The following is a 14,595-nucleotide window of genomic DNA, read 5'->3' on the forward strand; positions in this document are numbered from 1 at the left end:
GAGAGTCAGTTGAAAAGAAGGCCTTAATTTCTCCAATTCGGCTATTGTGGAGATATACATCCAGTTAACAAGGTCAGACATGCTCGCAAGTACGTGGGGTTTTAGATAAATAATTTTTTTGGCTCTAAACATTAAAACAGAAGAAAAGAGTCGGAAAGAAAAAAGTCAGAACAATATTAAAGAACTTTGAAAGTATGTAAGTTTCCATCCAGCAAACAAAAATGAGAAACCAAACTTGACTAATTTAACAGATTCCAAAATACTCTGGTAATTTTCAAAATTTGGCTTGAAGTTTCAGTCTGCATAATTTCAGTTGCTTTGAACCATTTTCGGGAGCCATTTCAGTCGATTGGTTAGAATTAAAACCGTACAGACTGTACATGGAACAATGGGGCTCGGAAACGCAGACGGGCAGAGCACGGCTATAATGCACGTGACTCAGAATCATCGGATCGAGTGATTTAGGGTCTTAACGGAGTTTGGCAAAATTGCCAAGCAGAACGGAAAAAAAAAAAAGAAAAAGGTGAAATGGGCGAATTGAACACTTTTGGCAATTGGAAGCTTTTGGCAATTGGAGGGTTGAGGAAAATGAAGTGGAAAGACAGTCCTGACAAGCTTTGGCTGAGTTTGAGACATATCGGACTTAAAACCGATTATATGACGGACACGAAGGAAACTTCTTCTGTAGTCTGCAGGGTCTGCACACTATGCATATTATCACCAATTGATGCAACTTGCAGATACAGAGAATATGAACCAGTCATTTTTTCTTTGAACGATTATTTAAAAGGCTGGTGGGAGAAAGAATTACAAAAGTCATGGTATTTCGTTCAGATTGGCAATAGTGATACGTCTGATGATGTTTGCCTATTGGAGAATAGACGGGATATCTTTTGGCTGACAAGTACCTAGAGTTAGCCGCCACACGTCGTATGTCCGCAACACATACGCAATCTAAGCGGCGTTGCTTCAGGCATCAAAGTCTGCAATAGAGATATAAAAGGCTGGCAACCTGTGAGGATTTTCAATCGCTATCCTCTTCTATTGATCTATACAATGGCCTCAACTCTGGTTGAAAAAGATGATTCAAGCGTCGAAAATGCTTCTGTTCATGATTACAGAGGCTTCAGCGGCCAAGTAGGTGAGATTCGCCTGTTGGCCAGGACTTTGACCCACAGCTCTGAAAGCAACGCCAATTCTTCAGACGGTTTACGTCGCTACTTGTCGAACATGTCACAAGTTCCCGGAGTACTTCCCTACGAAGGTGTGGATGACGCTTTGAACCCAGATAGCGAGAACTTCAATGCCAAGTTCTGGGTGAAGAATATGCGCAAACTATACTATCTGGACCCGGACTACTTCAAGCCCGCTAAATTGGGTCTCGCATACCGTGATTTGAGAGCTTACGGTGTGGCTACTGACTCGGACTATCAGCCTACTGTGACAGATGCCTTGTACAAGACGGTTGTCGAAGGCCTCCGGTCGCTTCGAAAGGAGGACGGCAGCCGCTACTTTGACATTTTGAAGCCAATGGATGGCTACTTCGAGCCTGGGAAAGTGACTGTGGTTTTGGGCCGGCCAGGTTCTGGATGTTCTACGCTTTTGAAGACCATTGCCTGCAACACATATGGATTCCATATCGGCAAAGAGTCGAAGATCTCGTACGATGGTTTCACGCCAGCCGAGATCGCAAAGCATCACCGTGGTGATGTGGTGTACTCGGCAGAAACAGATGTGCATTTTCCTCACTTGACTGTGGGCGACACTTTGGAGTTTGCGGCTAGATTGCGGACTCCCCAAAACAGAGGCGACGTTTCTAGAGAGAAATACGCCAAACACACGGCGTCTGTGTACATGGCCACATATGGTCTTTCCCACACCCGAAACACAAAGGTTGGAAATGATTTTGTGCGTGGAGTTTCTGGTGGGGAGAGAAAGCGTGTTTCCATTGCAGAAGCTTCTTTGAGCGGTGCCAACATCCAGTGTTGGGATAATGCCACCAGAGGCTTGGATGCAGCCACTGCTTTGGAGTTTGTTCGAGCTTTGAAGACGGCCGCAGCCATATTGGATGCTACGCCCTTGATTGCAATTTACCAGTGTTCCCAGGATGCGTACGACCTTTTTGACAATGTCATAGTGCTCTACGAAGGCTACCAGATTTATTTTGGAAAAGCTGGCCGTGCTAAAGAGTTTTTCGAGAGAATGGGTTATGACTGCCCTCAACGTCAAACCACAGCTGATTACTTGACTTCTTTGACAAACCCAGCAGAAAGAATTGTTCGCCCAGGATACGAAAATAAGGTTCCTCGTACGGCTAAGGAGTTCTCTGACTACTGGCGTTCTTCTCAAGAGTACAATGACTTGATTAGACGCATTGACAATTACATGGCAGAGATGGAGAAAGGCGAGTCCAAGGCATTGTACAAGGAGCTGCATAACGCCAAACAAGCAAAGAACGTGCATCCAGGTTCTCCGTTTACTGTCTCTTTCGGAATGCAGGTGAAGTATATCGTTCACCGGAACTTTCTCAGAATGAAAGGTGATCCGTCGATCGCCATTTTTTCAGTTGTTGGCCAGATCATCATGGGTTTGATCTTGTCCTCCTTGTTTTACAACTTGCAGCGTGTCACAGACTCTTTCTACTACCGTGGGGCGGCCATGTTTCTCGCAGTCTTGTTGAACGCTTTTTCTTCAGTGTTGGAAATCATGACATTGTTCGAGGCTCGTCCCATTGTCGAAAAGCACAAGAAGTTTGCATTGTATCGACCATCTGCCGATGCGTTGGCTTCAATTGTCTCAGAACTTCCTGTCAAATTATGCATGTCGATCTGTTTCAATTTCACCTTCTACTTCATGGTACATTTCAGACGTACCCCAGGCCATTTTTTCTTTTATTGGCTCGCATGTGCTTTCTGTACTTTGTGTATGTCTCATATGTTCAGATCATTAGGAGCAGTCTATACGTCCTTGGCAGGAGCCATGACACCATCCTCTGTGATTTTGTTGGCGATGGTGATTTTCACCGGTTTTGTCATTCCCATTCCAAGCATGTTGGGCTGGTGCAGATGGATCCAGTACATTAATCCTGTGTCCTATGTGTTCGAATCCTTGATGGTGAACGAATTCCATGGTGTTGAGTATGAATGTTCCCAGTATATTCCCTTTGGCCCTGGCTATCCTCAAGCAGCGACTGAAAACAACATTTGTAGTGTTGTTGGTGCTATGAGAGGCCGTTCGACTGTTTCTGGTACAGCTTTCTTGGCCAAGTCATACGAGTACCATAACTCACACAAGTGGAGAAACATTGGTATCGTTATTGCTTACGTCGTTTTTTTCTTGGGTGTCTACATTTCCTTGACCGAATTCAATAAGGGTGCCATGCAAAAGGGTGAAATTGTCTTGTACTTGAAGGGCTCGTTGAAGAAAATGAAGAGAAAGACTGAGGCAAATAAGGCCACATCGGATGACTTGGAAAATAATCTTTCTAATGAAAAGATTGACTACAAGGATGCATCCTGCGACGACAACGAAAACTCGTCTTCAGAGAAGATGGAGGAGCAAAGAGACATTTTCCATTGGCGAAATTTGACCTACTCGGTGAAAATCAAATCCGAAGACAGAGTCATTTTGAACCATGTTGATGGATGGGTTTCTCCTGGCCAAGTCACTGCCTTGATGGGTGCTTCTGGTGCCGGAAAGACCACCTTGCTAAACTGTTTGTCCGAAAGAGTCACTTCAGGTAAAATTACTGATGGCCAGAGAATGGTCAACGGTCATGGATTGGACTCTTCTTTCCAAAGATCCATCGGTTATGTCCAGCAGCAAGATATCCATTTGCCCACGTCTACTGTTCGGGAAGCCTTGACATTTTCAGCTTACTTGAGACAGCCTGATTCGGTATCCACGGCAGATAAAGATGCGTACGTGGAGCATATTATTGACTTGTTGGAAATGAGACCGTACGCAGATGCTTTGGTTGGTATTGCTGGTGAGGGCTTGAATGTCGAACAACGTAAAAGATTGACTATTGGTGTCGAGTTGGTGGCCAAGCCAAAGTTGCTACTTTTCTTGGATGAACCAACATCGGGTTTGGACTCGCAGACTGCTTGGTCTATCTGTAAGTTGATGAGGAAATTGGCCAACCACGGCCAGGCCATTTTGTGTACCATTCACCAGCCCTCTGCTATCTTGTTGAAGGAATTTGATCGTTTGTTGTTTTTGCAAAAGGGTGGGGAGACTGTCTACTTTGGTGATTTGGGTGAGAATTGTCAGACATTGATCAACTACTTTGAGAAGTACGGTGCCCCACCATGTCCCGAAGAGGCTAACCCAGCAGAATGGATGTTGGAAGTTGTTGGTGCTGCACCCGGATCTAAGGCTCTCCAAGACTACTTTGAAGTTTGGAAGAATTCGACAGAGTACGCTGGCATGCAAAAAGAATTGGACCGCATGCAAACGGAGTTGGTGAAACTTCCAAGAGACGAGTCTTCCGACTCTAAATTGAAGTACGCCGCCCCATTGTGGAAGCAGTACTTAATTGTGACATGGAGAACACTCCAGCAGGATTGGAGAACACCAAGTTACATTTATTCAAAGATCTTTTTGGTCATTTCGTCATCTCTATTCAACGGTTTCTCATTCTTCAAAGCCGGCACATCTCAGCAAGGCTTGCAGAATCAGATGTTTTCAATGTTCATGTTCCTCATGCCTTTCCAGACTATCGTCCAGCAGATGTTACCATTTTATGTCAAGCAAAGAGAAATCTATGAGGTCAGAGAAGCGCCATCTCGAACTTTCAGTTGGTTTGCTTTTATCAGTGCGCAAATCACTGCTGAAGTTCCTTTCCAGATTGCTGTCGGCACATTGTCTTTCATTTGCTGGTACTACCCTGTTGGGTTTTACAAGAACGCAGAACCTACTGATAGTGTAAACCAGCGCGGTGCATTTATGTGGTTACTAGTTGTATCTTTCTATGTCTACATAAGCACGATGGGCCAGTTGTGTGTTTCCTTTTCCGAGTTAGCTGACAATGCGGCAAACCTCGCAAACTTGTTGTTTATCTTGTGTTTGGACTTTTGTGGGATTTTGGTTGGTCCAAAATTCTTGCCTGGCTTCTGGATTTTTTTGTACAGATGCAATCCATTCACATACTTGATCCAAGCCATGTTGAGCACGGCGTTGGCCAATACCAATGTTGTGTGTGCAAACAGAGAACTTCTTGTTTTCGAACCGATTCAGGGCAAAACATGTGGCGAGTATATGAAAGCTTACATTTCCCGGGCCGGTGGTTACTTAATCAACGCAAACTCGACTTCGGACTGCCAGTACTGTAAAATGGCCTCCACTAACGTTTTCTTGGATTCAGTGAATTCCAAGTACGAGCAAAGATGGAGAAACTATGGAATTTTTGTGGCCTTCATTTGCATCAACATCATCTTGACTATATTTTTTTACTGGCTAGCCAGAGTTCCAAAGAGAAGCAGACAAAAGAAATAATTATAAACTGTTCATTTTTGAAAGTGGATTGCTTTTCATACTTTATAGCCAAGGTTTAATCTATCGGGAAAGTCTTTTCAAAGTAAATGCAATATTCAGTATATAGCTGAGCCTTTGATTCCGACAAGACAGAAAGTTGTAATATTTACCCTCTCTTTAGCACATTTACTCCACTTGTACATTTAAGAATAATTTTAGAAAGAAAAAGTAGTTGGAAATGGTAAATCCTCTTTGTACCCAAACTGTGGGGGTAGGTGAGGTGACACAAATAGAAAATAGATCCGTACCTCTCATTCTAACATCAGTACCTCTCAAAACACCCATGCACCCTTGAAAAATCCAAACATCCCGCCTAAACATCCATACACCGAGGCAAAAATCGTGCAATTATCAATTAAAACTCGAGGCACTACATTTGCACACCCGTACATCACATAGTTAAGCACTCAGAGCCGCCAACAATTTCGAGAAAGCATGGCGAAAAGTAAAAAATTGTCCATCGGTTTATGAGATATTAACACATCAGTACCTCCCCCAAAAATTACAATAATAACGGTTCACAATTGATTTGCAGCCATCAGATTTCGAGGAAAACTTGCTAGAAAATTTACTATTGTCAAAATAAATCGCACAATTATCCTAGTTATCTTTTCAGTTATCATATTTGGAGACTTTAGAATAGATAATAATTGTGAATGAGCAAAATAATCTTCAGCTCCTATCTAGCTGCCGAAATCCACGTCGCTGTTTGAATACACTGTATAGGATAACTTTACTGTCGCTTTTTTCTCCGTTACACTCGATTTCCAACTTCTAGAGGTTATATTTTTGTACACAAAAACAATGTTAGAACAAGTTTGAGGAAGAGCAAGTAGTTGATACGGGAAAATTCTTTTTGTACCCCAAACTGTCGGGTTGGTTAATGACACAAAAAGGATTTAAATCAGTACCTCCTTAAACACCCACACACCATGGAAAAATCCAAACATCTTCGTAACATCCATACATCCAAAGTGTAAATCATTACATCTCAACGCCAAAAATGCATACATCTGATTATAAAATCCGTACACCCCATAGTTAAGCTCTCAATGGTGCCCTCAAGTTCCGAAAGCATGGCAAAAAGTTAGAAAATGTGTCGTAGGGCTAGAAAATCAGTACCTCATCTACTAGAAAATATAGATTTACGGTACATTTGAAACAATTAAATTCCAAGGCCATAGTCTAAAACACCTAAAGGTACACGATTACTGAATAGGATCTATAATATTGATAATTTTTCTTCCTAATTGTGGTGAAGTTTTGGTTCTTGGAATGACCAGGAAAACCTGTTGACTCACTTATAGATGTGAGGGGATCAAGATATTACCCACCAACAACTCTAAGGAAAGACAATTTTCGTGTTATGCTAACCACTTTGTAATTATGTTTACTGATATATCGATAACAGACAATTAACTGCACCTTTCGGTTCCAATCCTGCTCTTATGGAAATCCATATATCTGCAATAAGCAGGTAATAGGATAGTTTGATAGTTTAATTTTCTCTCAGTGTGATTTTTCGTTCCATTTTTCAGTTCTACGGGAAAAGATTTCGTAAAAATGCCAAATTAGGTGAAGTTTAAGGAATAGGCAGTAGTTGATAGTGGAAAATCCTATTTGTACCACAAACTGTAGGGGTAGGTCAGTGACACAAAAAGCTCAGACCCGTGCCTCTCATACTTTTACACCAGTGCCTCCATAAACACCTCTACACCGTGGAAAAATCCAAACATCCGTGCATAAACCCAAACATCCGATATAAACACCCATACACGTGTGTGGAAACCCGTACATTTGCTCATCGAAAACCCAAACACCAAGGTTGAACATCCGTGCACCTCATAGTTAAGGTCGCAATCGCACCCTCAGCTTCCAACATTCATGGCAAAAACATGAAATATAAATCGCCGACATGGTTCGAACGCGAGGCTGCATGAGATCGGATTTAATTCAAAAGAATCCGAACCAAAGTGAACATAATAATACTCAATATTCAAATTTCAGCTAGATAAGTGAGTTTTGGTTTGAGAAATTATGGGGCCAGAAAACGCTACTCTTGTATTTGTGCCGTTTATTTAGCTCTGATTTGAGTTGCTATTGAATTTCGAGGTGGTTTCCTACTACTTACACTTTTTACTGATAATAGTCATTTGTACAACTTAGCTTTTAAATCAGATTTTTTTACTTCCTTTTTTTGCTGATTGGATTAGTATCAAGAGTTCATCGATACCTTTGTCTTACATGATGATAATCTGACTTTGTATAGTCTGATGAACACCCACAGAATAATCATGCCCATAAACATAATTGGCTCTGTTCAGTCTACTGCATCGAATGTCTAACATGTATTCTCTAGCTTTTAGTGAGTCTATAGGTGGGCGCTGGCATAGTTGTAAGTGGACAATGGAACAACAGGATTTGGTGCCCCGCCTTTCTTGTGCGTCGACTGGAAATCAGAGATCTTCTCATACGTCTTGCCACGTGGATATATCTCTGGCGTAGCTCTTGCAGTTCTTTCTGTGATTTCGTTGATGAAAGACTCTTTCAACCCGCTGAAGTCAAACGACTTATCAGAAAGATTCTCTTCAACAAAAGACGTCACAGCAGCTACGTCCAGACCAGATTCTTCCACAAAAGCGTCCACATTATCAATGCTGATTGGAATGTCATTATCATAGATAAAGTTGTGCAAAGCTGTGGTGAACAACTTTTTCTGTTCAAGCACGGGTGTTTTTTGAGACTCCAAATTGACAGTCAATAGTCCTGATTTCGAAGCGTTGTCAGCGTCAAAGTAGTCGTTGAAGAAATGCAAAAACTCGTCTGGAGTGATTGTTTCCAACAACTGGACATCCTTGGATCTTTGCATAAAGTCATAGAATCCGTTGTTGATGTGATTCCAGAACCTTGACGACTCCTCGTCCAAATTCTTCAACTTGGTCAACTTCTTGCTCTTCAACGCTTGTTTGTATTTGTTGAAAGCTTCTTCCGTCAACTTGTCGCCCAATACTGACTTTTTAAACTTGCGCAAAAACTGGACTATCCTATATTCAAGATAGTCACATGTTCTTTCGGATTGGACGAGAATACGCAAGCCAAAGTACGATCTGCATGGTCTGTAACCGGCAAAAACAACGTATCCCAACTGCTCTTTTGTCCGCAACTGGTTGAAACATGGTTCACGAATCATAGTGGCCAATAAGTCTGTGAGAACACGCAAACGGCGATTTTCTTCACCCAAAGTGCCCACACGAACAAAGTACTCCAAACAAGAATTGACGTTGTCAGCATCTTGTAAAGGAACAACATAACGCGCAATTTCCCCTGTTGCCAAATCAAAACTTCTAAACTTTATGCTCTCTAAAACCTTCTCTTTGCTCGAGTCAATGGGACTGATGTGCTCAAAGTTTTTCTTAATCGACTTGTCAATTTCTGTCGCAGTGGCATAGTCAAAATTTCCGTCGATCAAGGTCTGAATGAAAGCTCCCTTTTTCCAAATACCTCGTGCGAACTCTTCAATATCCTCAAATGTAATTCCCTTGATTGTAGCTAGTTTCTCTGAGTCTGTATAAGTTCTCTCGTTTATAAACTGCAGGAAGTGTAATCCGATTTGCACATATGGCATTCCAAAACCCGAATTTTTAAACAGCTGAGTGAAAGTATACTTGATTGATTCGAATCGGTCTTTCTTTGGTGTAAAAGAAGTGAATTTTTCAAGAATTTGCTGAAGGTAGACTGGAAGCTTGTCGTTATACCCGCTCACTTCCAACGAATAGTAATCTTTGCGTTGGTCACTGTGAAACGTTAATCCTACGAGTCTGGCATAGTATTCGATATCGTTCAACTCTTCGAAGAACAATTCGTTAAAGAGAAGAGCCATCAATGCAGATTCAATGTTTTCATTCAACGTGGGGATGTGCACACTCAAATTGATGTTGCCTTTGGGGATCTCAAACTGGTCATCCTGTTTGAACCATGTCTCAAACTGAGAAGAATCACTAATCAAAAATGGATGCGCTAATGGTTCTTGCACTTTTTCACCTCGCACAGAGAAGTTCTCTGGAATAAAGCTATTATGCTTAGGCAAGTGTAACTCCGGGTTTGGTGCAAGGGACTGGATTCTCTGCAAGAGCTCAGCAGGAATGTCTTCGTGCAGATATTCTGTTCCGTACCACTTTTCTTTGCTTGTTAATCCCAATAAGTCGCGCGATGTTAAGCTTAAGCGCAAATTTGAGGGCGCCAAGTACGAGCCGTACTTTGAGATCTCAGAAGGGTTGAACTCACGTATAACAGATGAGTCCAACAAGCTTTCAGGGGGTCTGAATCCATCGGTGCTGAACTGGTACAAGGTACTGCTCATTCTCGATACAGTGGAGGAGGCACTCTTTTTCTGTCGAAAGCGAAAGTTAATTTCCGACATGGCACTATTCTCCTTCCAAATCCAATGCTGGGGCTCAACGCTTTTCACCATGTCGAGGTACTCAAAAATGTGCACGAGTATATCCTGCCAATGGTCTAAGCCCAGCGGAGTAAGCTCAAGTTCAATCAGAAACATAGAATTTCCCTGGCAAGTTTTCAGGGCACCTGCCATAAGATCGGTGACCCAGTTCTTTTCCTTTAGGAAATATAAAACAGAGCCTTTACTTTCATGGCCTAAAAGATGCGCATAGTAGCCGCTTGGGCGACATTTCCAGTTTTCTTCCTCGTCGTTTGGAATCCCGAAGGATAACTCCAACTTGCGGGTGTCCATGATAGGTTTAGCGCGAGTTATCTTGCCCATCTGTGCCTCGGTGAATACTAGTTCGTCGTAAGATGGTCTGGGAAGATTGGAGTTTTCCACGGGCGAAAACTTTTCAACCGCCCACTTTTCAAGCACATCTAAAGGCTCGTTTCCCAACACAACCAAGCTCATGAGATTGGCAGAGTATTCGTTTTTGTAGAAGCGCAACAAGATACCCCGTACGTCCTCTCCTCTCAGAGCCGGCTCTTCTTGTAAAGTGTGGAAATTGCCAGTGGAGAATCCATTATATGGGTGTTTCGGGTTGCTGGTCAGCTTATCGAGCTGGTACATGCGCCACATGTCGGTCTGCAAGTTCTTCTTGTTCTCGGAGTCCACCGCCTGGATCTCTCTGTCTTTGCAAGAGCGACTGAAGAGTGGCGAGATAAAAAACTGGGCAAAGCGGTCCAACGCCCCTTCCAAGTGTGCCGAGTCCACCTCAAAGTAGTAGTTGGTGTGTTCTGCCGCCGTGTAAGCGTTGGAGTGGCCCGAGTGTTTGGACAAATAACTGGCGTACTCGTTTTCTTCAGGGTACTTCAGCGTGCCCATGAAAAGCAAGTGCTCGCAGAAATGCGCCAAGCCGGCCACGTTGTATTTCCTATCAGCGAAAGAACCGACATTCACGTCCAAAGAAGCAGCCGCTCTGTCGGTGGTGGGATCGTGGATTAGCAAAATGTGCAAGTTGGAGTGGTCCAACTTGAGAAGACGGTACTTTCTGTCATCCAAGAGGGGCTTGGCGATGCTCGGGTCGTCTGCAAGAACAGAAATGGCGGATGACATGGCCAGACGAGAAAAAATACGGCGGGGAAGAGAAAACTGGGCCTTTTTGAAGAGGAACATAAGCCGCGCCGAACAAGTCGCGCATACAGATAATGCGAAGTATGGACCGATTGTTTTTGTCCTTTTTTCTTTTTTCTTGTGCACACTAGTGTACACTTGTGTATGCTTGTTTCTGACTTGTATTTGATTTTTTTTGTATGTCTTTGTGTCTTTGTTGGCTTGTTAGTATTTTGATTGGCTTTCTTGTGTGGATGGCAAAAGGTACCACAATGGTTATCGCGAAATACCATGTGAAGCTATTCCGTTTTCAGCCAACGGCAAAAACCAAAGATACAGGTCTGCACCACACTTTATCAGATGTGGTCCTGCTGGTGCAAGAGGAAAGGAAATATGCTTCATTGAACAGTAATCTTTGTCTTAAAGCATATTTTTTAAGTCTTTTAAAGCCTGAACCATTTACGTCGGCGGTTTGACTTATAGGTGTAGAGGCTGTAACTTACTTACAGTGTTTACACAATCAAACCGAGAAACCGATATTGATTTCAGGAGAACCAATCAATGTATGACGGTAATCTCCCAAATCATGCAAAATGCCAAGAATAAGGGAAGATACTTGAAATAGTGGATTAAATTGAAGATGTTACTTTATGGTTATCTGTCCCAACTCAAACCTTTGAAACTGATTCGTGCGATCACTTCAATAATGTTCTGTTTAGCTGAATATGTTTTATCAGCATGGGTTAGTATCATGAATAAGCGATTATCTCTTTGGCCATGTGTAATTATAACCAGAGTAGTCAAGTACACCATCTCAACCATTGTCCCACACCTCATGTAGACATCTGAAGCATCACCGCCTTTACACTAGATAAACTCTTTTCATAGCTCGAACACATCAAGCTAATCGGACACATATCATCTGTTTTCTGCCAAGGTAAGCCTCTATTTTCTTCATTGGCCTCAAGAGTAATGTCCCTTCGTTCATAAGTTACCTACTTCTCCGATTCCTCTCCACGTGTAAGTGTCTCGATATTTGCCATGAACGCCCCGACCACGTATTCGACACTGTCCAACTTGGTGAACGTGCTGACCAACACTGGGTCTGCACTCAGCACCTCGACTTTGCGGTCCACCATCACCACATGTCCCCCATACGTGACACAGCGCGCCACATAGTCCTCTGCGGGCCGCCGCGTCAACCGCCATCCTGTGTGCTCGATCTCAGGCGTACGGCCCGCAGACATCTCGTCCCGCACACGGTCAGCGTACAGCTTACCCTTGGCGTCGATCTCGCACCAAGGTTTTTCTGTGACCTGTGAAAGCGCCTTGATGTCTAAGCACACTTCGGCCTGCGATACGTATACGTCTGCAGCCAAACGCAGGCCACAGTTGGGGGCAAAGCTGCCGGGCTGTGTCACGTGCTGCGGAAACACAAGGGCCGGGTCTGTTGGGAGTTGGAGGCTGACTTTTGCAGCACCAATGGCTGCAAAAAGCGCACGCAACTGCGACACTAGTTGCGCATGCGGCGCACGAGAGCCAGGGGCGAAAAGCGCCCGCGCCTGCGCGAGCTCGGCCAACGCGTCGTCCACGCTCGCCGCCGCTGCAGCCACCTGCGCGAGAGGAAGCGGCTGCACCAAACGGAGCGTCTTCGCCACACGCGCCAAGCGCTTATCTCCCACTTGGATCTCCATCTTGGTCACAGAAGGGCCGTCACGAGTAAGCACGCCCAGCAACGCTCCCAGCGCGCCTGCAGAGATGGGAAGCGTGATTGGCGGGCCGTGCGTGGAGTCTGGCAGGTTGTGGCGGAGCAAGTTGCCACAGACCTCAAGGGTGTCGCGGAGGTGCGCAAGCTGCGGCCGCACAATCTGCGCAACGTACCAATGGAGCTCGCGGTCGCACAGGAGCATGGGCCGCTTCAGCGAGAGCAGGCCGCACTCGAGAGAGGCGCCGCGCGAAGTGTCTTGTGGCTGTAAAGAGGTTTGCTCGGGTGGCAATTTGTGGCTTTCTGATGCGTCTGGGCGGCTCTCCGAAGCATTTGAAGCATCTGTCTTCAACGTGCCTGGCGGCAAACTTTCATTATCTAGGGGGCTTCCAGTTTTCTTTGGGAGATCCGTTTTTTCTGTATTCTGTGGACCATTTGGTCTTATGTCTGCCATTGGAAATGTAAATGGCAGTTGAAGACTGGAGGTGAGGATAATATATTGGTCAGCAGAATCTTAGGCTACTAATGCCAGAGTAGTCAATTGCCTTTATGCGATTGCAGTCGATATTTGTGAATTTGATTGAAAATTCGCTTAATTGATCTTCCTTTATCCTAATTGAGGAGTCAGATTCCGATTCAGTTGGTCTATACTCGAGAATTGAAATGAATTATCGATTTGGGCAGAATTTGGTAATCTGCGTAGAATCTGGGGAAGAAACTGAAGATAATTTGAGATCAGTTGTGCGCGCTTTTGATCGGTGAGCACAATATTTTCTTGATCATGGTTTTTCTGATGAACTTATGAGAAATGGTTCTTTAGGTTATTTTTTGTTATGTTCTCGTTAAGACAGTCTGGATGATCTAGAATCCGTTCTTCCAAATCTCTTTTCTTGCTATTCTTTGTGTTCTCTTTCTGTTCTTGCTATTCTTTCTGTTCTTATTCTTTCTGGTCTTACTATTCTTTCTTTTCTTACTATTCTTTCTGATCTAACGGTTACCTTCTATTCGGCTTTTTTGAACTATCTCTCCTCAAAAGTCACCTGAGATCATGCCCTATATATGGGCCAATAATCTCTGAGTCACAATAGTTCTGTGAAGAAGATCAAAAACTTTCCAGTTAGTGCTTCTTGGTGCCATGAAACATTTATGGATCGGTGTCTGACTTTGCAAATTGGATTCAACAAACTACGATTCTGTGTTTCTGGCGAAGTCAACATAACTGACACACAGAGAATCTGTCCCACTTTTCTACGACATTACTGACTCGTCTAGTTCTTGTCCAATGGCCAATGTGCAAAATCATTCATTATTCTGCCCGGGGAGTTTCAAATCACTTCTTCACAGAACGCACAGAATCAAGGGCTAACATTTTTTCTGCAACATTATTCTGCCATCTCTTTTACTCTTAAATTTCTCCACTTGGTAGAATTCAACCTAGCGGACGACGGCTCATGCCATCTTTCTTCATCTCAAAGGCTTACTATACTCGACTGACAGGCAATGAAATACAATGCAAGCATTAGTGGTTAGTGGCATTCATAGTGCTCAACTCGCCTTGGTACCTATCAAATTATATTACAGAACAGAGTAGGCTGTTCCACTGTTGTTGAGCTCACATCCCCTTCTCAACTTCTTAATTTCCGAATCCCTCCGCTTCTCCGGAGCAATAATCAGCCACAGAATGTCGGATCTTGCGGGCTACAAATTTGGAAACTGGAATCAATGCATAGTGTGCAGTTAGAGTTGCCGGCAAGCCTGTTGTGTCTAGCTTCTAGACTTGTGGTTTCTGGCTTGTTGAAAA

At 43.6% G+C, this 14,595-nt stretch overlaps 3 protein-coding genes across 3 annotated transcripts; 1 reads left to right on the forward strand and 2 right to left on the reverse strand. All coding sequences in view use genetic code 12, as the record gives it.

Moving 5' to 3' along the window:
* Nucleotides 1–1,230: 1,230 nt before the first annotated feature.
* Nucleotides 1,231–5,496, forward strand: FOB63_001249 (pleiotropic drug resistance family ABC transporter; the record flags this gene model as incomplete). Its single annotated transcript, XM_002618674.2, has 1 exon — nucleotides 1,231–5,496. One exon carries the CDS (start codon nucleotides 1,231–1,233, stop codon nucleotides 5,494–5,496), a length of 4,266 nt encoding a protein of 1,421 aa, XP_002618720.2.
* Nucleotides 5,497–7,906: 2,410 nt separating this feature from the next.
* Nucleotides 7,907–11,092, reverse strand: STE23 (metalloendopeptidase; the record flags this gene model as incomplete). The annotated part of the gene is made up of 1 exon (XM_002618673.2): nucleotides 7,907–11,092. The coding sequence occupies one exon, from the start codon at nucleotides 11,090–11,092 to the stop codon at nucleotides 7,907–7,909; it is 3,186 nt and encodes a 1,061-aa protein (XP_002618719.2).
* A 992-nt stretch (nucleotides 11,093–12,084) lies between these two features.
* Nucleotides 12,085–13,248, reverse strand: RAV2 (Rav2p; the record flags this gene model as incomplete). Its single annotated transcript, XM_002618672.2, has 1 exon — nucleotides 12,085–13,248. One exon carries the CDS (start codon nucleotides 13,246–13,248, stop codon nucleotides 12,085–12,087), a length of 1,164 nt encoding a protein of 387 aa, XP_002618718.2.
* Between the last annotated feature and the right edge of the window lie 1,347 nt (nucleotides 13,249–14,595).

The sequence above is a fragment of the Clavispora lusitaniae genome (assembly GCF_014636115.1).
Source record: "Clavispora lusitaniae strain FDAARGOS_655 chromosome Unknown tig00000038_pilon, whole genome shotgun sequence".
Taxonomy (NCBI): Eukaryota; Fungi; Ascomycota; class Pichiomycetes; order Serinales; family Metschnikowiaceae; genus Clavispora; species Clavispora lusitaniae.